The sequence below is a fragment of the Ursus arctos genome, unplaced genomic scaffold, assembly GCF_023065955.2.
Source record: "Ursus arctos isolate Adak ecotype North America unplaced genomic scaffold, UrsArc2.0 scaffold_5, whole genome shotgun sequence".
Lineage (NCBI taxonomy): Eukaryota > Metazoa > Chordata > Mammalia > Carnivora > Ursidae > Ursus > Ursus arctos.
In genome coordinates, this window is record NW_026623067.1 from 61,326,604 (window position 1) to 61,350,133 (window position 23,530).

Sequence of the window (23,530 nt, forward strand, 5' to 3'; positions counted from 1 at the left end):
TATCATGCTGTCAAAACAAGAAAAGGAATAAAATGAAGAAGCGCCAGAGCCTTGTGCTGGAAGACATAAACAAGGTTATCTTGTACGTCTGTGTTAGAAAACCTTCTGCTCAGGCATTCAGGTATCTTTGGCAAACCTGTTACTCATTACCCACATTTGTGGGAATCCTGTCCTACCATCCTAAGGTTGCCTGGGGCCGCCTCAATGAAAATGTACTTCCCCTGTGAAGTGCAAACCCAGTAACTAGCCACATCGTCCACTGGTAATTGTGGGGAGAAGATACAGGGCTGAGACTGGAGCCGGGAATTGTACAACAGAATCATTTCAGGATCACTGAAATCTGCAGTATAGCAAACATGCCTACGTACAAAATAAGACTATCACAATATCATTTTCAAATTCTTTTTTTTTTTTTTTAAAGATTTTATTTATTTATTCGACAGAGATAGAGGCAGCCAGCGAGAGAGGGAACACAAGCAGGGGGAGTGGAAGAGGAAGAAGCAGGCTCATAGCGGAAGAGCCTGATGTGGGGCTCGATCCCATAACGCCAGGATCACACCCTGAGCCGAAGGCAGACGCTTAACCGCTGTGCCACCCAGGCGCCCCCATTTTCAAATTCTAACAGACTCTTTGTCCATATATGATTCCTCAATATGCTTCTGGCTTATTATGTAGTGTAATTTTACAGTCAGGGAGTTAATAAAATAAAAAGTACTAGAGGTTCCCTGTCATTTTCATTACCAATTTTTCTGCTTTAGATTTCCATTTTTCTTCCCTTAAGAAGTTAGCAAAGAAATACTTGAAGAACACTTTCTTGGTTAAACTCTTACAAGCTTCTTTATGTATCACTCAGCATGAGAAATGCCATGAGGTCAAGGCCTCTTACGTAACATCCCATCACCTCCGTTAAAGGAACCATGCTGGATCAATGGTACCAATGCTTCATCACTAAAACAGAACAACTAGGCCTGACCAGCGTAAGGGGCCAGGACACTGTTGTGGTTTGCTTAGCAGCTTCTTGGAGTTAAGGGCTTGGTGTCAGAGGGTCTCCCAAATAAGAGCTTGTCTTTTGTGCTGCCATCCATGGCTAGAGAAAATAAGAGACCCCAGAGAAAAATAAAAGGGTGCTCCAAACACAATTCTATCACCACAATGTGGTCTTTAGAAAGACTTGCAGCTGGGTTGTCTAAGAAGATGGCTATTAGGGAAGAGAACTATGGAGCTGGAAAGGACATTCTCACACACGTATCTGAAAATGTGATTCAATGGCATAAAAATGGAGACTACATTTGGTGCTGTCTGTACCCCTCTTTCCTTTTCCTTCATGGTTATGCAAAGTATTGCTCAAAAAAGAGCCAACCCAGGTCTCGGGTCAAGGAGTGCAGTCCAGTCCTCCCACTACATCACATTCACAGCATCCTCACAATTCTCTTAGGGTTTCCTTCAGACTACCATCAAACTAAAGCCACCCAGGACTCCTCTCACGTGACTTTGGAATACAGACCCCCCCGCGGAGGTCTGATGATACAAGGTATCACTTTATTTGAAAGTGAGCCAACAAATCCCAGGACTGGTGGTTTGTGATCCTACCCTGCCATCTGATGACAGAGTCAGCTCACAGGAGATAATGATTCACATTATTGTGACTCCAAATAAGATGTCTGGAAAGTCAAAGCATATAACCATGAGATATGACCCAACTTCTGCAGACCTTTACTTTATCTTGGTGTATTCTCTGGCAGTCTTCAATCATGATTACGACGCGCTTGAATCCTGCTCCTTCTGCTCTAAGTGTATATCTTGCTATAGGATATTGTAATGTGTGGTTTACAGAAGAAAAACTAGACAGAAACATTTGCCAAAAAAGCTGAAACGCGTAGTAAAGGGTTAGTATTTCTAGCCTATGACAGTCATCCCACAGCTACCATGCAGGACCTGAGATACTCATGCTCCCTCCGTCATCTTTTTTCTCTGCCTCACTCTATTCTTCTTACGTCTACACCTTAGACCGACCAACCTATGAAACTTGATCAGTTCCACTGGTTTAAACCTCAGAGTATATTAGACTGCTGACCCCTACTAGTGTCAAGCATTATTTTAATGATGGTAATTACAGAACCCTAGAACAAAACAAGACTGAAGTTCAGGACAGGTTCTGTTAACAAGTGCAAAATCTGACAATATAAACCTGTACACAATCAGCTTACCATTGACGTTAACCAGTGAGAGAATATGATCCTGGTGATCAAGGAGGCGCTTAATTTCAAGAATATCCCATTCTAGTGATTCTTCTGTGGGTGCTACCAGCTGGAAAATTACTAAATGAAAATATAGAATTTTATTCACATGGTCAAAGAAGACAGAATTCTGTTTCTGCTCAAAAAGCTAGCATTTCATTAAGTGAGAAAGATCTAAAATACTGAAAGACCCATCTCCAAAAATCCCAAGTGAGTGTGTCTTTACAACTCTTCCTTTATTAAAACTCTTCTAAACGCAGAAGTCTCCATCCTATCTAGGGCTTCAGGGCAAGTCTGGCTATCCCGCCTCCCTCTCTCCTTGGTCAGTGGACTAGTCCACAACCTAGAATCATCTCCATCATCAGTTTTCTCTACTCATGTTCTCAGGTCAGTAAGCACCACTACAAAATAAGCAACAAATTCACGTTTAACTTCACCTTAGTGAAGACTTTAAGCTGCTAATAATTTAACTTTTCTTGATACTTAGGCATACACTATTGAATTATAAATTGAGAACACGCCTTATAGTTTTTGTGTGTCAGATATTCAATGTGTTCCTTTAGTATATTTTTGACTATAATAGATGTTCAGTGCATTGCTTTATTCATTATCTAACTTTAACAAATACTTTTATTTACACTTGTATAAATCCTAACTTTAATCAATACAGAAAACCCAAAAATCAAATCAACGGGAATGATTCTATCAATATTTACTAAACATCTATTATGTTCTAGCAACTTAGACATCAAATGTGAGGAAGGCCCAGTCACTGCCCTGAAGTACAGTCTAGAGCGGGAGTGAGACTCATAAACAAGCTTAGGATCAATGTATTAAGCACTATAGATAAGCCACTGTACCCCGTGCTATGGATGCTCACGGATCACGATGACTGATACCTGAGAAGTGGGAAGGTCTCAGAAGTCATTTCCTTTCCATGTGGTGGCTAATTACTAACATCTCTCTTCTTTCTCACATTCCTCTCCGGAAAACAGGTCATACCATATTTCCTTTTCTGTCTCTGGACAATATGTTACCAACTGACAAATCTCTAGCCAAGTTATTTCATCCTGACAACCATTCACATTCAAACTATGGCTGTCAAAAGGAGGACTTTCAGTAAATACAAAGGGAACGCCTCCTGAGACCTACCAAAGTTGTGTAAAAATTCTACTTGTAGTTGGAAGACTACTAAGTCACCTTGAGATTGGGACTGCGGAACAACAGGCAATGTACTATTTAATCAAACTTACACAAATAATAACCTGAAATACTGACAAAAAAAGGAAACCTACCAAGTAGGTTTCTACAAACTACCAAGTACTAAATATAATGTGAAACTGTTCAGTGAATCCATAATGGCTGCTACAGACAAGTAGTTACAGGGTCACCTATGTAATAACTTCAAGGAAATAAAACAAATATAAATTAGATCCAAGGACAAAAGGCAAGCAATAGTCGATTCTAAAAAATGGCTAAGAAAAAATAGCCTGGTCTTCTAAACCAAGATGAAGTCTCTGAGCTGACAGCCTTGCTTAGCTAGCAAAGCCTCAGTCACTGAAACACACGGTGCACTCAGAAATGTTATCACCTATTGAGGGGTGCCTGGGTGGCTCAGTCGGTTAAGCATCCACCTCTTGGTTTCAGCTCAGGTCATGATCTCAGGGTCGTGGGATCCAGCCCTGAACTGGGCTCTGCACTCAGTGCGGAGTCTGCTTGATTCTCTCCCTCTCCCTGCCCCTCTGCGCCCCACCCCCCGCCTCGTGCACACACGCAATAAATAAATAAAATCTTAAAAAAAAAATACAGAAAGAAATTATATTTCCTGTTGAAAGGAGCATGCCCTCACACAGAAAAAGAGAAATTGGTATGGACCATCTAAAACCAAGAACATGGGCACAACCTGGGTCTTGGAAATAGAAAAGATACTCTATGAGAATGAAATTTATTTTTATTTTTTACTTATTTATTTATTTAAGTAGGCTCCATACCCAGCGTGGAGCCCAACGCAGGGCTTGAACTCATGACGCTGAGATCAAGACCTGAGTTGAGATCAAGAGTCGGAGGCTTAACCAACTGAGTCACCCAGATGTCCCTGAAATTTCTTTTTATATAAGGAAAAATGGCACTGTATTTTCTGATAAAACAAAACGCAGAACCTTATTTTTAAGATTACATATTTTTTACAACTTATTTTCTGAATAAAACCCACTTTAATTCCTTCCCTTTTTTAAGATGATATTCTAACTTCCAATGAGGCATTACTGTTGTTTTTATTACTGTCAATGAACTGACTCAATTAGTCATCCATTCAATAAAAATCTCTCATTTGTTAACAGAAAGATGAATAAAAATCTCTAGTGGTCAAGGAGCTCACATTCTGAAGGGGAGGGGCAAGGAGAGAACGAAAAAGTAAACAAAAGTATTTTTTTATTTTTTAAAATATTTATTTAATATTTATTTATTTAAGTAATCTCTACACCCCAAGATCAAGAGTCATACGCTCTTCTGACTGAGCCAGTCAGGCAGCTGCCAAAAGTCTTTTTTTAAGTAGTAAGCAAAGTGCGCCTTGGTGGCTCAATCGACTCTTCATTTCAGCTCAAGTCATGATCTCAAGGCTGTGAGACTGAGCCCTCTCCCTCTCCCTCCGCCCCTCCTTACCTCTCTCTAAAAAAAATTAAAATAAAAAATAAAGTAGTAAGTGAAATGACATATACGGGATTATGAGAATACAGAGGAAAAACTTCTGAGAGCAGAAACTTTTGAGAGCAGAGATTATTAGGTAAGCAAGCCTTCATCTTCAAAAAAAAAAGTCATATTGGAGCTGAGCTGTTAAAAAGTAAGTAGGAATTAGCAACATCAAAGCGGGCAATGAGTAGGAGGAAAAGCCCTGATACAGACTGACAGGAGAAGCGAAGGCACAGAGGTGAGAAACAGCTCAGGTAGGAACCGCAGGCAATTCAGTGTTGACGAACATGTGATACAGTAAAGGAGGCAGGAGGAAGAGGACAAAGGGTTCCATCTGACATGTTGAAAAGTCTAGACTTTATCTTACTGGTGTCTCACACCGGTCCTCTAGGGCAAAGATTTCATTCGTCTAGGGCAAAAATGAGAAAAAAGGGTCACATAAGTTTTGTATGAAACTAAATATTTCAATTTAAAGTCCTATTCTTTGCTGAGATTATGTTCTTCACACTTTTTTGTTAAAAAATAATTTTACAAAATGAGGGTGGTAAATGATAGTTTTTTGGTTTTGTTTTTAATGTTTTTACTAAGCAAAATACAAATCTGGCAACTCTCTGTTGATCTCCAAAAAGCCGAACTCTTGTACTACTAGAAATTTGAAAGTGTAGAAATGACCGCTGTAGGCAATAGAAGCCAATGAAGGTTTTAAGCAGGGGAGTAGCCAGCCTTTTAGACAGAACATCTCTGGCACCTCCTGGAAAATGTTTCTGAGAAGCCCTAAACTAGAGGAGGAAAAGGCACTGGAGAACTACTACAGTAGAGGAGAGGAAAGAAGGTAGGTTAGGAGACTAGCACAAAAGAACAGGCAAGAGGGGAGAGATGAGAGCCTGAACAGAGCAACAGCAGTGAGACAGAAAGAAGAGGCTCAAAATTAGCAGTCCTCAAAATATGGCCCCCAGCCAGCAACCTCAGCAGCACCAAAGTACCCGTTAGAAATGCAGAAGCTCAGGCCCCACTCCAAACCTACTGAATTAGAAACTCTAGGGATATGACCCAGTAATTGGTGTTTTTAGCAAGCACTCCAGGTCATTTTAACGCACAGTAAAAGCTGAGAACCACTGAGTTAGGTAGCAAATCAGCAAAACTCAAAGTGACTGGCTGGCTCCAAGAGGAGAAAGGCAGGGAAAAGCTAGGCAAGGTTTCCAGCTCCATCAAAAATATGGGAAAACTAAATTTCTGCAAGGAGAAGAAAAAACTAAACACAGAATTATCATATCTTTCTAAACTATGGAAAGAAAGGTATGCACAGGGCCCAGAAAATTAGTTCTCTGACATGATTACATGTGAAAGGTCAGTTGAAGAAAGACAAACTTGGCTGCAAAGCAATGGAGGCTGCAAACAGCACTGAATAAATGATAAATAATTCGCTCAGGTTGTACTGGCATTTGCAAGTCTCAGGTCTGGTCTGTGGAAAAAATAGCACAAGCAACATCAAATGCCCACATAAGAAAAATTCTTTTAGAAAAAAGCAGCCTTCAAACAGCAAGCTTACTTTATCACTTCTCAGCACCCAAATTCCATTCAAAAGGCAGTGGGAACAAAAGGGTTTTTTTCACTCTGGGCTCCCCAGCAGTAAAAGAGCCATCGGTCAACAGTTAAGTGGCCCTCAAATACATGTTTATAATCAAGTAATACATTTACAAAGTTCCTCTTGCTACCCTCTTCCCTCTGCTCTGAAGGAAACGATATAAAGTCCTCCCAAGAAAACGGGCCCCACTCTAGCTTCCAGAGGCAAAAACGCCATAGTGGCTGCCTTAGCGAATTCCCACGAAGACTGTCCTCCAACCATCCAACTCAAGTTTTTAGTTTCCAGAATGCTGATAGCTGCTTTATGTGGTTAAAATGTCTGCTAAGTGTATGACTATGGATCAGCAGCAGAGAGGACTACGGGATGTAAACAGCCTTCTCTACCATCAGACATGTAGGGTTATCCTGCCCCCATTTGGCTAAGTTAGATCAAGCACAGAACAAAAACCCGCTAGTGGCTTGAATGTCTCAGTCTCCACATCAGTTCAACAATCGGCAGGAGGCCAACACTGGGGCAGGGGCAGATGTCCCTTAAATTAAAAACTTACGTGTCTTTCCAAAATGTGTATACAAGTCTAGTTTTAAATTTTTTAAAAAAGAAATAAAAGCAAAAGAGTCCTACTCACTCAGTTCTTTGCCAACTGCTGCCACAACACAGTTCTTAGGTATCTCAATCAAAGCACTGATCCCTTAAAAAATATATAAAACAAAGGTCAAATTATATTCTTCCAGGATGACATCAAAAATAAAAACATTCTCAGATTCATGTCAGTCATTTCCCATAAAAGGGGTGGTAACAACAAAGGTGACAGTTTGCTACACCACATTTCCATGCTTACCTACACATGGAAAATGATTCTGTGAAAACTATGTGAGACCTAAAGAAGACACTGACTTACTAAGGGCAAGACATGCTCTTTGAACATTTTTACCAACGTGGTCAACTTTTTTACCAGGAATCCCTTAAGATAATCACCATTATTGATGTGGTCTTGGGATATCGGTGAGGTTAGGTTCACTCGGGTGGAGTCTGGAGCCGATGACCAAGAAAGAATTCTGGAGACGTCTTTGGTGCAAAATGGTGGTTTCTTAAAGCACAGGGACAGGGCTCCTGGGCAGAAAGAGCTGCTGCCCCAGGTTGTGACGGGTGGCTGATTATATACTATGGGGTTGGGGGAGGTAAGGAAAGGGAGGTTTCAAAGGGATTTTCATATGTTAAAGACAACTCACATGATACCTGAGACCTTGCTATTGTCAAGTTAAGGTTGTTTTTTCCTCTAACAAGGTGTTAACATGAAGATAGTTGGGAACTTCTTGGAGGAACATTAGACTCTGCCTGCTTCAAGTATCTGTCAATGGGCTGCAGACTATAAGGCCCTTTAACTGTGTCTACATTCCCTTCTGAAAGCTAGGCCATTGATAGAAATGCTTTGTTCTTGTAAATTGCTAAGACATTTGTAAAACTGAGGGAGATTCAGGTCCTACAGGACTGTGATCTCCATAAATTAACTATTTGTTTCTTTCCCTTCAGCCAGGACATCCCATTGGGGGGGGGGGGTGTGAGGTGTCAGCTTCTGCTTTGTCTTCAGCTTGCCTTCTGTTCCCTCATCATTACCATTTACAAGATGGCTAGCTCAAGTAAGATGTAAAGTTGGCATTTTTCTCAATGTAAATTTAAAAAGCCTGAACAGGCTCCCTGGCAGTAAATGAGTTAAGTCACAACAGTGAAGAGCTAAGAACACGGCCCTCAAATAGCATGTTTATAATTAATTAGTACCTTCACAAAATTCCTTGTATTACTGGAAGAGTAAGAGAGTTCGGAGTATCTTTTTATAACTAAATCATGAAACGATTTTAGGGTAACCTTAACTTCTGTAAAGACGTTACAATTATAACTTTGTCAGCAAGATTTAAAGAATTGATATATCAGATTCAGAACTACCACAAGGTGGTAAAAAAAAAAAAAACTTATTAAATTTTCCATTATGAAATATATGTAATTTAGATCTATATACACATATACACAAACACATAAATATATATGTAATTTAAAACATACAAATTTGGAAAATATTCTACTCGTTTGCTTTAACTTCCCACCCATCAAAAAACTGGCACTCTGGGGATATGGGGAATATTTCTAACCTAAATCTTTTCTCCATGTAGGGCTGTTTTGACAGTATGCTTTGTACTTTTCCATGTTCAAGGAGGTGGGGATAGTGGAGGAGGAGAGAGGGGGAGCAGCGGTACAAGCTAAAGAAGCGGAGGAGACAGGAGAGCAGGTGAGGGAGTAGCAAGAGGAGAATTCTAGATACAGAAAACAGCTTGTTAAAACAATGTCACAGGAATAAAAGGTACAGCACAAGGAATACAGTCAACGGTATTAAATAACACCGTACAGTGGCAGATGGTAGCTACACTTGTAGTGAGTACAGTATAACATACAATTGTTGAATCACTAGGTTATACACCTGAAACTAATGTAACATTGTGTCAACTGTACTCGAATAAAAAAAAGTTTCTCAAATAACGAAAATTCCGGGAACTCAGCAATCTAGAAGTAGCAATTTAATACACAAATCACAGAACAAGCTGCTGGAAAAGGAAGATATCCTGTGTTCTAGGCCAAGGTTCTTTCCACTGCATTGTACTAGGACTATCTTTGCTTATTTCCAAGTACAGAATAACTGCCTCCAGGCGCCCTGCTAACCTTAAATCAAGCCAGACTTATGAAAGGAGCTTCCTGAGCTAAAGGTCTAAGAGCATTGCTAATTCAACGGCATCCTGTAATTTGGAAAACCCAAATCACAGAAGGCTCACCAATGGTTACCTGTGGTCTTCTCAAAGCTTTCTAAAAGATTTTCTCAAAGGTTTCCACTATGTCTTGAGACACTGATAAATAGGGCAATACTGTGATTACCTGGCAGTACTCAAAGGTAACTTGCAAAAGAAAGGGAGACTACAATAATAGGTAGTTCCTTACATTAACATGTAAAACATTCTTGTTAGCCCTGCTTTCAGTATCTCACAACAGAGTTACTAATAATTCATGGAATAAAATTCAGAGGTAGCCACAAGCTAGTGTAAGAAACACAAAGGAAAATATACATGTAAATAAATAGAACTCATGATAATAGTGATGAGGGAACAGAGGGCAAGCTGAGGACAGGGCAGAGGCTGACACCCTGCAACCCGCCCCCCCAATGGGATGTCCCCAGGCACTCCTGGCTGCCCAAAAGCTAAGGAAAAGAAAAACAAATGGTTAACTAAAAGAGATCACAATCCTGCAAGACCTGAGTCTCCCTCAGTTTATACGTCCTAGTGATTTACAAGGAAGAAGCTTTCTTATCAATAGCCTAACTTCCAGAGACCCATAATTCAGTTTCCTGAAGCCCTAACATTACCATCCCCTCCATAAAATTGAGGGATGCTGAGGCAGAAGGAAATGTAAATAAAACGGAATTTCTTTTAAACCTGCAGCCCATTGACAAGGACATGTGATAGGAGGAAAGTAACATTCTCCCCGGAAGCTCCCAAGGAAGCTCCCAATTATCGTACTGTTAACACCTTCTAGAGGGCTCAACAACCTTAACTTGACAATAGCAAGGCCTCCAGTATCCTGCAAGTCTTCTTTAACATATGAAAGTACTTTCTCAACCTCCCTTTTTCCTTACCTCCCTCAACCCCATGTTATATAATCAGCCACCCCTCACAACCCCAGGGCAGCAGCTCTTTCTGCCCACAGGTCCTGTCCCCGAGCTTTAATAAACCACCAATTTTGCACCAAAGACGCCTCAAGAATTCTTTCTTGGTCATCGGCTCTGGACTCTACCCCACTGAACCTCACCTATATCCCACAACCTCATCAATAAGAAATATGAGGGGCGCCTGGGTGGCACAGCGGTTAAGCGTCTGCCTTTGGCTCAGGGCGTGATCCCGGCGTTATGGGATCGAGCCCCACATCAGGCTCCTCCGCTAGGAGCCTGCTTCTTCCTCTCCCACTCCCCCTGCTTGTGTTCCCTCTCTCGCTGGCTGTCTCTATCTCTGTCAAATAAATAAATAAAATCTTTAAAAAAAAATAGGAAATATGAAAATACAATCTAGGTATCACCAAGATTACTATTGATCAAACATTCAGTGGAGAGGTAAAATTGTAAATCCTTGAACGGTATGGATTTAGTTTTGCTAAGACATCACGTTAGTTTTCTGACATTTTATAGTATCTATGTGGAGATGAGTTAGTTCCAATTACAAACTGTAAATTCAATTCACAGGGCTCCTGCTACCTTTAAGACATCAATATGCTTAATAATGTTCTTTCTACACTGTCCATGGGTGTATCTGATAACTTTCAGAAACATAGTTAACAGTATATCACATGACTTCAAAGTTATTACTCAAATTCACTCATTTATACTTAAATATTTTTGCTCTGAACGGTTTTTAATTTTATTTTTTAAGATCCTTGGTATCAGAAGTCAAAACTGATTTTCTTCTGTTAAAACTAAAAGTATCAACCAAATTCTGAGAAAAAAGAATTTTATTAGTAAGTTTGCAAAATGTATGAACTTCATAGCAAAACCAATTATAAAATGAAGTCATCCTTTGGAATCTATTCAAAGTCCAATAGCCCCACAAATAAAGAAGGAAATGCTATTATAAAGTCAGAAAGGTTTAATTCCACATGTCAATGTGCTCATCAAACTCAGTTTAGGAACAGAGCCCAAGAGCATAAATGATAAGGTTTTTCTTGACCACTTTTGAGAAATGCTGTAGAAGGGGAGGGAAGGCCAGAGGGGGAGGGTCTTCTCCCTCCAATTTGGGATGGAAAAATATTTTACACAACCATGAACCTGAGTTGGAGAAATACGGTTACAGGATATAGTCAGAATTGAAAAGAAAAATCCCCTATATTAGCCTCTGTATTCATGGAAAGCCTCTTGGAACATTCATTGTCTTTTAAGGCCTATCAATCATGGTTCATAATTACTTTAATTTGTTTTCTTACCTGTATCAGAAAGGTGACTGGTCTTACACAGGAGATCTAATTTTTGGTTCCACACACATAAGTCATTCCCACCAGAGAGCCAAACATCTAGTCTCTGAAGAACAATTAAACACTGCAAAATTCATGCAAAATGTAAATCAGTTTAGAATTTCAAGCATTCACTGGTGGTTTTCAAATATATCCACAAGTTCTTTTCTCCTATTCTCTTAAGGGGTGAAGCTTAAGTGTCCCACCCTTGAATGCGGGCTCTCCTAACTGACTAGCTTCTAACAAACAGAATGTGGCAGAAGGGATGGTATGTGGTTATAAGACTAAGTCATAAAAGACATGGTGGCTTCCTCCTAGCTCTCTCTTGGATCACTCGCTCTAGGGCGAACACATCCAAGCAGCCATATGGAGAAAGATGCACGTGCAAAACAGTGAGACCTCTGGACAATAGGCAGCACTACTTTACCAAGCACGTGAGTCCCCTAGGAATCTCCAATCCCAGTCAAGCCTTCAGATAACAGCAACTTCATAATACACACTGAACCACAACTACTTAGCTAAGCTGCTCTTTATTTCTGACCACAAATACTGTGAGGTAATATTTATTGTTTTAAGCAACTAAGTTTTGAAGGAATTTGATACTCAGTAATAGATAATTAATACACAAGGCTTAAATAAACTTCCTTTAAAAATAAAATTGGAAATATGACCTTAGTTCTTATGTAATTCTCAAATTAATATCTCCTAATCCTTAACTTAGGAAAATGAGTGTTTCAAGTCTCTAGAAGTGCTTTACCTTGAATAGTACTTTAAAGTCCACATCTTTAATTGTACTCTGCCCACCCATGACTCTGAGTGAGCACAAGAGTAAGAGTGACAGAGAAGAATAAAAAAGAAAAGGAAAAGGTCTGGTAGTCTTGTCTAGGCAGAGGGTGGGGCTGCTTTTAAAGCTGTTGGAATAAAAAGTGTTGAAAATAATGCATTTATATTTCAAGAGTTCCTAACCTAATTTTTGAATGTTTAATATATCAGTACTTTGTTCCTTTTTTTGCCAAATAATATTCCACTGTATGGGCACAGCACATTTGTCCATTCTCAGTTGGAGGACATTTAGGTTATTTTTGTATTATGTATAGAGCTGCCGTGAACATTCCCGTACAAGTTTTTGTGTGGACATACATCTTCATTTCTCTTGACAATGAAATAGGAACACTTAGGAGCGAGATTGTTAGGCCAAATGATAACTCTTTTTAACATTCTGATGAACAAACAACTTTCAAGGTGGCTATACCATTTTACAATTCCAGCAGCAACATATGAAGGTTCCATTGTCTCCTTATCAACACTTGTTATTACCTGTCTTAGATATTAGCCATCTAGTGTATATGAAATAGTACTGCGTTATGATTTGCACTTGCACCTCTCTAATACCTAATGATGCTGAGCTTCTTTTCACATGCTTTTGGCCATCTGCATATATTCTTTGGAGAAATATCTTTCACATTATTTTTAATTGGACTGTCTTTTTATTGCTGAATCTTAAGAGTTCTTCACATATTCTCTTAAAATTTTGGGGGGGGGGGGAAGCCTGCAGGGATTTTGGTGGAGACTGTGTCCAATGTGCAGATCATTTTGGGGAGTGCTGCAATCTTAACAATATTAAATCTGATCCATGAATATGGAATGACTTTCCATTTCCTTAGATTGTCTTTAGTTTCTTTCAAAAAATGTTTTGTAGTTATTCATGTGCAACTCTCATTTCTTCCTTAAATTTATTTCTATGTATTTTATTCTTTTGGATGCTACCATGAATTCATTTCATTTTCTTAGTTTTTCTTAATTTTTTTTCTTAATTTCATTTTTGGATATTCATTGCTAGTATATAGGAATACAGTTAATTTTGTATACCGATATTGTATACTGAAACCTTGCTAAATTTGTTTATTAGTTCTAATTGTTTTGGCTATGAATTTAAGATTTAGTATATAGATCATGTCACTTGTAAATACAGTTTTATTTCTTCCTTTTCAATATGGACACCTTTTATTTCTTTTTTATTGCCGATAACACTGAACAGTGCCATCCTTGTCTTCTTCCTGATCTCATGGGAAAAAGTATCCAGTTAGTCTTTCACCATTAATATGATGTTAGCTTTGGGGTTTTCACAAATGTCCTTTATTACACTGAGGAAGTTCTCATCTATTCTTAGTTTATTGACTATTTTTACCATGAGAGGGTGCTGAAGTCTGCAAAATGCTTTCTCTGCATCTACTCAGATGATCATGTTTTTTGTCCTTTATTCTTACTACGGTATATTACAGTTATTGATTTTTCAGATGTTAAACTGAGATAAGTCTTATTTGATCATGGTGTATAATCCTCTTTATATGTTGTTGATTTGGCTTGCTAGTATTTCTTTAAGGATGATATACTTCTTTTGGCACTTAACATCTTATTAGAATTTTCCAAACTCCTTATGAATTCTCTGAAATACCATTTTTAGCATATGTATCTACTGCAATTTAAGTAAGACATTTAGGATACTGTCAATCATCCATTTATAAAATATATCTTCAGTAGACATTTCTGTTCATAAATCTCTAAGTTTTTATTATTATTATTATTATTATTATTATTATTATTTCCTTTAAAGAGTTTTCTGTAAGTAGAATCTCTGGGTCAATTCATGTAATCATTTTACAATTTTCATTAATAATGTCAAACTGCCTTCTAGGAATACCATCAATTTATACTCTCACCAACAATAAAAATGCCAACTTCACCATTTCCTTGCTAATACAAACCTTTATGAAAACTTTACTAGCTAAAAAAAATAATATTTCTCACATTAGGGATCTGAATTTGATAAATTATCTCTTCAAGACGAACTGAACCACTGAAATAAAATGAGTGAAATACTATTTTTAACAATGTCTTATGTGACACATGATCACAGCAGGAGTAAATACAACCATCTAACTAACATTATAACTTCTTTAAAACATACTTTGACCATACTGCAAGAAGATACCTCTTAATGATCAGTTCCTATTAATAGCTCACCAAAGGAATTTGTCCAAAATACACCAAACTTTTTCTCCTGTTCCTAGTCCCTATTTCTTCAATTCATGTATTTTCATTTGAAACCTTATGAACTCTGTCAAACAGCAAGAATATTTTTTAAGGAATTTCAAAACAGCATCTTTTCAGATCGAATAAAGCATAGACATTTTCATCAAATCAATACTTTAATAACTTCCTCAAAGACAGTCCACTGTTAAATTGGATACAAGCATTTCTGGGCACTTTCTTCCCCTGAAACTACTAAATTGATAATAAGAATAGCAATAGTAGCATCAGATGGCTACCACAGACGCTGCCTTTTAGGAAAAAAATCAAATACCTCCATTACTGGTACAGAGCAATTCTTTCTACATTAAAAAAAGTGTTCGCTCCAATATAAAGACAAATTATCTTTAAAACAAATAAGGAAACATCGTATTTTACAAGACTCTTTCCCCAAACTTGGTGACATTATTGAAAAACAGTGGCACTTTCTTAAGAACATCCAAGGTAATTTCTTCTGTAGGAATCAAAGTAACCAAGTCCTCTCCAACTTGGGGCAGAGTTCCTATCATGTAATAAGCTCCAATTAATATTTGTTTGTAAAATGAATGAACCTAATAGTAGCAGCCAGTTAGCCACATGACATTTCTTTAGAACTAAGTAACTGATTTGTCTCATCTTTATGACTTTATAAAAAGCAGAGATTGAGGGACAAATAAATCCATGTTTTTAGCTCAAAGTACAAAAAACCCCAGACTAGCTACTGGTATAGTCATTCTGCAAGTAACATCTCTTCCTAGAATGACCTACAAGAAACATACTATCCTTTTCCTTATGTTGCTATATATTCAACCCTTGATCTAATTTCAAATTCAAACATTCTAACATTTAATATACAAGCTCTCACAAATCCAGTCTTAGAAGAATCAAATGACTGTAGGTATGTGTAGAAGAAATAATTCTTAAAACCAACAAAAGTAATTTCATCTAACTTATTAAACATTTTTTCTGAGACAAAAACATTATTACCATAAAATAACAACTTAAGATTTTACCTTTACAGTAGACTGGAAGCAGGATACCTTCTGAACTTGTCTGCCAGTATCACAATCCCATAACTACACTTACGTTAAGAAATAATTTCTAAACAGAACATTAAAATCTCAATTAGGAGATAACTTTTCTAACAATTAAATTACAAATGTTACACACTCAGAAAAATCTTGAAATAAAGCATAAAATATTTAGCATTTATACTACCACCAAAATTAAATCATACAGTGAATTACAACTTAGCACAGCAAGCTTACAATTTAAACTAAGTTCGAGGCAAATTTTACTATGAAACTATCTGAAAATGTCAACAGAATGAATGGCCTGAATACTGAATATTTATAGACATTAAATGCGTCAAGTGTTTAAATTTTAAGACTTATACTCCAAAATAGTCCACCAAAATCAAATAAACACTGAACATAAAGTATTTATACTGAAAACTATCAACTCCATTAATTCTTACTTGAAACCTCCTTCAACACGCATGGCCTGATTTGCTACTGTTACACTAACTCAAAGAAGCCAGTTACAGCGTATTACTTCTAAGCATATTTAAAATAATTAGAAGACCTCCATTAAGTGTCCGAGCTTAGTCTGACTTAAGGAGCATAATGATTTTCAAATTTTTCACCCCATTTCCTAAGGTCACATATACATTTTACAGTATGTCTGAGCACACATTTTCATACATGCATACAAATATATAAATACATACACACACGTATATGGATAGACTTAAGACTATCACCTGACAAAAATTAAAAATTTATCTTCAACATTTAATTAATGAAGTTTGTTAATAGTGGAGGCTTAAGCAGCCTGGAATTGTTTTTCACAAGAAAATTCAACAAAGAAAATGACTCTATACCATCATTTAAAAGTAAAGTTCATGTGGATATCGTCTCAACTACTTTCTACTATAATAGCAATTTAATAATTGCCTCTAAGCATTATTATAGTACCTCAGGAATGTTCTAATAAAAACAAAGTATTTAAAATTCTTTTTTGGGGGATTATACTGATACTGAAAACAAACAAAAAGCTTAGGTCCTAAAATAATATTTGTCTCAATGGAACAGTAGTAATAGTTATTCCGACTCAAATATGTGTAATACTGCTTATGCAACATTGTCATCACCACAAAATACAGCTTACCGCATGTAAATCTTACCTTCAAATTTTTTCACCTATTGGCAATGTGTCCAGAAATCACTTGAGCTACTGAGCTCATTTAAAGTGTGTTATGGGGCGCCTGGGTGGCTCAGTCAGTTAAGCATCTGCCTTCAGCTCAGGTCATGATCCCAGCGTCCTGGGATCAAGCCCCGTGTCAGGCTCCCTGGTCAGCAGGGGATTCTGCTTCTCCCTCTCCCTCCACCCCTCCCCCTGCTCATGCTAAGGCATGCACTTTCTCTTTCTATAAATAAATAAAATCTTAAAAAAAAAAAAAGTGTATAATAAGGTCTGTTCTGGTTCTGCATAAGCCCAAGAAACACCTACTCCTTTGGGCATACTCTAAAACTTACTTCCTTAATGCTTCAAACTATTTAAACAGAATTCTCAGATAAGCACAGACTATTTAAAGCTAAAATCTGATATCTTTTTTTTAAAAAAAGTAAGATTACAGTTTCAATTAAGTATTTGGCTAAGGCCTTCACAAATCTAACTCCTCATATAAATATTAAAGGCTGAATTTGTTTAAGGAAAGTATTTTATGAAGGCAGTATTAAACAGTGGTTCAGAATTCCGATCCTGCAGTCAGACTGCTTGCCATCTGCGCTCTAATGGCTATATGACCTAGGGCAAGTTATTTAACCTCTCTGTGCCTCTCTTCTTTTCTGGAAATGAGAATAAAAATACTTATTATAAGAATTAAACATGTTAATATATGTAATATGGAATATATGTGTAAACATATGTAATATATGTTAAATAGAACAATGCCTGGCACACATAAGTGCTCTCTCAAAAATTTTACCATTTTGTTAAACCTTAAATTTTTACCTAAAAGTACGGGAGGGGAGAATTTACTCTTTTAAAATTGTTCTTAAATACTAAATATTAAACACTGAGCAGATGGTAATTCACTTTTCTGCCAAGCTCAGTTCAAAAGGTTCTTATGGGTTGGGGCCGTTATATTTCTTTTGCTATTCAATGCTGTACAGACAAAAATGTGAATTATTCTCCAGTCTAACTCATCTTTGTTTTTCTAAATTGAAAAGTGAACTGAGATAAGTACTTTTAAGCCCAAATTCTCCCAAATTCTCCATTTTCTATAACTTGATATAATAGTAACTCTGGAAAGAACAGCTTTAGTCATGGGGTTTCCATCAATAATAAGCCTTTAACCTATTCCAGTCTAATACTTTTCAGATGACTAATACTTTTAAGAAGTGTGTTATGGAGGCTAGAGCAAAATCATTTTTGCTAAAATGAAGGTACAGAGAAGCCCCCAAAGGCTAAAAACTAATAATGTATGTACTAGTCCCTTGGGTCACTATAGCTATTTCACTTTCTTCCAGATTTAAGGATATAATAACTGTTCTATCAGCAGAGGCTGTCAAGATCAGTTGATTTTTTTCTTCACAAGCTTCCAAGGAAGGAAATGTAATAAGAGCTGTTATCTTTTGAGTGTGTCCATTAAGTTCCAGAAGTTTTTCTCCTGTCTGAAATACCAATAAACATTTTAATAGGCTCATATCATATTTATAACCTAAATAACCTTAAATGACAACATTAAGAAGAATCACCATGTAGAAAATACATAATTTCATTTTTAATTACTTAGATGTTATAACTTCAAGCAATCAAATAGAATCTAAATAGTACTGAAAGGGTAGCCATAAATAATTTTAATTATTTTCTAATAGAAAATATTAATTTTTAGCATATTTTATGTGAAAATTTAAAGGAATATTCTTAAAACTATACCGTGTGGTTTTAAGAATTGTGTAAATTAAGCATAAAAATATAAGTAACTAATCTATACGAAAAAAAACAGGGAGTCCTCATTAGCCAAGTATTTGTTATCTAAATCTCCAAAATTAAAATGTCGTTGAAGGAAATAAAAGTTAGCATAACAACTCAATACATATATTGTACATACCCAACAGTAGTTCAACCACTCATAAAGTCAGTCTCAACTCCATGTCTAACACCAACAGCTATCCCTATCTATCCAGTGTCTTCAGCTATCAGTCTCTCACTGACTTTCCCAAGTAGTAAACATATAAAAATCCAATGTAAATATAACGTAAATTGCAAATCCTTCCAAGGTTGCAGGATTTCATGAACGTGGTAAATATAATGTTAAATAACTGCTTTAATCAATGGCAAAGCCATTGAAAAATGAGGACCTGACAGAGTCAGACTAGATAACAATCCAAGCAACAGAAGATAAATGCTTCAAAAGAGAATAATTTGAGTATCAAAAGAATCAGCCTTAAAAATCTGGTGAAGCCTTAAATATTTTTGAAAAAAAATTAGCCTTTTATTACATTGACTATTAAAGTCAAACATAAGAATATCATATTACACTATCGTACAATTTTGAAATAAAAATTCTATCTCCCACAAAAATCAACATTTGATTCATTTTCGGAGTCAGTGCATAGCTGCTGACAAACTTAAAATTTTGTTCAGTAAGATTAAAACTTTCCCTATTATGAAATATTGGTCCCCATTTTAAATGGATTCATCCTAAGTAATCTTTTTCAAGTATTAATTACTTTCAGTATACTTACATGCAGGTATATACCCAGACAGTGTTTATGAGTACAAACTCAACTATACAGTCTTCACACAGAATTAATACACACCTGGGCATTCCACACAACTACAATTCCATCATCACCAGCAGAGGCAAATCTGGGTAGAGAAAAAAGGTAAAAAAAATAAAATAAATTTTAAAAAATCTGGTGACATTTATATGCTGAAATTACTAAGAACTATCAGAATTTATTAATGGTATCGTGACTAATATTAATGTTGATTAAGTTAAGCTAATTCAACAAATAATTATGGACTACCTTCTAGGTTTTGTGCCAGGTACTGAGATCCAAAGATAAACAAAACCATTCACAGCTTTACGATGATCAACTGCTAAAACCATAAGAAAGGGGGAGACCTATAAATACTCTTTAAAGTCCTTCCTGGCTTTAAAAATATGATTAAACCCTTACTTAGGTGATATGACACCAAACTGAGGAAGAGCTTCACTGATAGGAAGTGATATTCTAAGTGTGGAACAAAGGAATCATGTCTTTAGAGCAGCTCATTGTTTCTATTATCTGTCTCTGTAAAGAGATTTTAACTTTACTATCTAAAGCCAAGATCTCTCCTTTGCTCCACGTGGCTCTTGGTCTTTTCATGTAAATACTGTGTTCTTAGTTCGGAAGCTTCCAGGTTTTTTGAGGGTTTCTGCTTGTTTTTAGTGAAAATACTTGAAACACAAAAACGAAAAGGAAAATTTATTTCCTGCCATGAAAAAAGCTGTGATGAACTCAGTTATAGCTTCTCTCTCCTGTTTACTTCCCATTCACTATACATAAAGGAACAATCATATACATTTTGTAGAGTAGACAATATCCATGATACAAAGAGTGCCAAGAAAAATAATTTATTGTACACGATTACTCACCACAGTGAATGCATCATAGTAAAATCAAGAAAGCACTGTTCTCAAGCAATATACCAACACAGTGGTATACAGCAATCACACCACAAGCATGTCAAGTAATTTATTAATAACGTAGTATATGAGTTTGTAAATGATTCTTTAATGAATCAAAATCGACCCAAAGTTGTTCCCATATCACTTTCATTCACTTAAATTCAAGGTTTGTTTTTTGAATAGGAGAGAAACGAGTGGTGTTATAGAAAGCCAGCTATGAACTGTGTATAACTGGCCCCTTGTAGTTAACAACCATTAAAATGATAATCCACTAGCAATGACATTTAAAAAATGTGTTCTTCCTTGCAAGACTGTGAGTGGGTTTCACAAAATCTGGGTACACCGTGAATGTCTTCATTACAGGAAACACTGTTAGCCATCCAGGTCTATCGCTGCAGAATTGATACACTAGGACACAAAAGTTACTTGTTCCTGAGATTATCTGTTCTGACGAATTTTACCACTATATGAGATTCATAAAATCTCACTACTTCAGTCATATAACAATTTTCTTAAAACTCCAAACTGAGCTTCAAGTTCTAATTTCTCATGCTCAGTTTCAGAGTCCCATAAGTAACTATTGTCCTCACTGGCTCTGACAATTCCCATACTCATTTCAGTACTCCTTTCTAAATCCTTCAATTATATCTCCTCCTATAGGAGCTAAGAGATTATTCAGGAGATGGGAAATTGGTCAAACACATCCTCACCGAAGTCTGTTAACAATTTTTTAATAGAGAACTACATATCTTTTTAATGGAAGGACCCTGAGAACTTCCTATGTAACTAATGAGAAATCACATGCAGAATTATTTTTTAAATCCATGCCTAACATTTATTCTTAGTTCAAAATGAAGTATATAAAAGATCTGGAGATTTAAAGGAAAACACTCATTTTTAAATTAAAAATACAATCTATTATTTAATAACATACATTTTTCTGAATTAGAATACTAAACAATGCCTAAGTATCAAAAACAGCTGCTGGACGTCAATCTTTAATAGCTTATGTTTCTAGGCCTATTGATTTCTTTTTATTTGTATAGTGATGGTAGGGAGGCAGGACTCAAGGTCTTAAGTTTTCTTTGGTATAAAACATCAATTTCTATTGATTCTTGAAACTCTTATAATTGCTTTTCTCCCTTTAGAAGACTGCAGGTTTAAAATACATACTTTTTTCCAACCCTGATTTTTAACTTCTCATTATTGTTTTATCATGTCTGAATCTCATGAGTTCACAATGAAAGACGATTGAACGGCTGAGAGTTTAGAAATGAGATATAGAGCATTTCACCTCAAACTTTAATTCAATCAGTAGTGAACAAAAGTTAAATCTAAACAATGCTCAAAAGTAATGCATGAAATCACAGCCAATTTTTTATTGCTCAGAGGTCAATTACCCAGTTGGTGGATTATTCAGGCCTTTCAATTTTCTTATATATCCTATTGCTGCCTTTTTTCCCCCCCATTTCAGTATTATTACCTTCTCTAAAGAGAAAACATGAAACTTAGAAATGCAAATCACTCTAACTTTGCTACATATTAGTATCTCCCATAAAATAACGACTAAAGGGTTGGGAGATCATTCGCAAATTACAATTATCCATGCTATTAGGATGGATAATTGAAAACTAGCTACACTTTATCAGTTTATCTTAAACTATAATCAGTTCATCCGAATCAGTCAAGCATACACTTCACCCATCTGCAAATCAGAAATTATAATTCAACCCAAGAATTCCTAATAGTAAGATACATTGTAATTGCTAAAAAGAAGTAATGAACTATAAAAAAAGGAGTAATTAAAATGCCAGGAATGTTTAAACTATTCAATGGAAGGAAGAATTGTGGCTGTATTGCATTAAAATTACATATAATTTTGTAAAACATTCTAAATTCGTAGAATCCAAAGATTCAAGTTTATAGTTAAGGTTTTAGGAGAAATGCTTCTTTACTGATTAGTACAAAATGTACTTAGTGAGATTCATGCTAGATGACAGGGAAATGTCAAGATCAATTACATGTGGTTCTTGCTTCAAGATCTTCAGTGGTTGTTTAGAAATGTATTTCATCAAATCTAAGCTATCAAGTGTAAGACATTCTATTATTTTACGTACTATTAAAGAAAAAATACGGCCAATTATAACTGAAAGACACCACCAATTACGTGTCTCCAAATTTCAAAGATTTTAAAATAGGAAAAAACAGGCTTCTTAGAATCAATGAAATATAGTAATTGCCATACTTAGTGATGTTTATGATGTGGCACTTTCTAGTCCAACAAATCTCTGATTATCTCTAGCAGGTTTAAAGCACCAAAGAAATGCTTTTTCAATGAATAAATTAATGAATAAGCAAACATTTAAGTGTTGCAAGGGCTCCTTAAAAGAGATAACCATTAAGTGTATTAATGTAAACTCATTTTTTCCTTTTATCATTGTTATCAATATACTGTCAAAATTAAAATTTAAAATTTAAAACGTGGAAACAAACCACACACAAATAAATTCCTTTTTGTTGGGGCACCTGGGTGGCACAGCGGTTAAGCGTCTGCCTTCGGCTCAGGGCGTGATCCCAGCGTTATGGGATTGAGCCCCACATCAGGCTCCTCCGCTATGAGCCTGCTTCTTCCTCTCCCACTCCCCCTGCTTGTGTTCCCTCTCTGTCAAATAAATAAATAAAATCTTTAAAAAAGAAAAAAATTCCTTTTTGTTTCATGATCCTGTCCCATACTTATGAGTATCCTTCAACTTGAAACCATGTCTTCAAAAATACTGAGTGTACAATTAAATGACCCAGCAAAAACTACACGCATGGAAAGAAGTGTAACAAGGTGAAGCATGATTTAATGAAGACCTAGAGCAGAGCTTCTAGAATGTTCCATCCTCTCCTACCCTAATTATGAGAACTAAGCTTATCATGAGAGTTGATTCACGCTCATATTAAACACTAACCATATATTAAGCATTAAATATAATTATATGTATATTTGATACTGAAAGTAAAGATCAATAGGATAGTTCTTGCCCTTAAAGAACCCAGTCTACATTACTAAGTAATGCTATACGGTCCAGATCACGAATCCATTGAGAATTCTCATTTGTACTCATTTCAATTTATAGAAATCATTCTTTTTAAACACCTTCCCTTTGAACATCTCAGAGAAAGTACTCTCATTCTTGCCAACTGTGAACTGAAAAGTACAGCAAAGCTTCACAAAGATTTGTATAACAC

The 23,530-nt window shown here is 36.3% G+C and overlaps 1 protein-coding gene across 7 annotated transcripts in view; it reads right to left on the reverse strand.

The window, feature by feature from the left end:
- Positions 1-23,530, reverse strand: part of WDR41 (WD repeat domain 41) — a 50,374-nt gene that overhangs the window by 17,215 nt on the left and 9,629 nt on the right. For 5 of the 7 annotated variants that reach the window (XR_008957551.1, XR_003316193.4, XR_008957550.1 and 2 more), the window contains exons 3-8: positions 19,443-19,491; positions 18,159-18,290; positions 15,627-15,689; positions 11,518-11,629; positions 7,136-7,198; positions 2,208-2,318 (exon numbers count right to left, since the gene is read on the reverse strand). Coding sequence is in view for 4 of the 7 variants with exons in the window: in XM_057307259.1 (XP_057163242.1) it covers positions 2,208-2,318; positions 7,136-7,198; positions 11,518-11,629; positions 15,627-15,689; positions 18,159-18,290; positions 19,443-19,491 (530 nt within the window). In the remaining 3 variants the exon portion in view is untranslated. The remainder of the gene's footprint in view (positions 1-2,207; positions 2,319-7,135; positions 7,199-11,517; positions 11,630-15,626; positions 15,690-18,158; positions 18,291-19,442; positions 19,492-23,530) is intronic. The other 2 variants (XM_026498746.4, XM_048220868.2) reach the window with 1 other exon arrangement.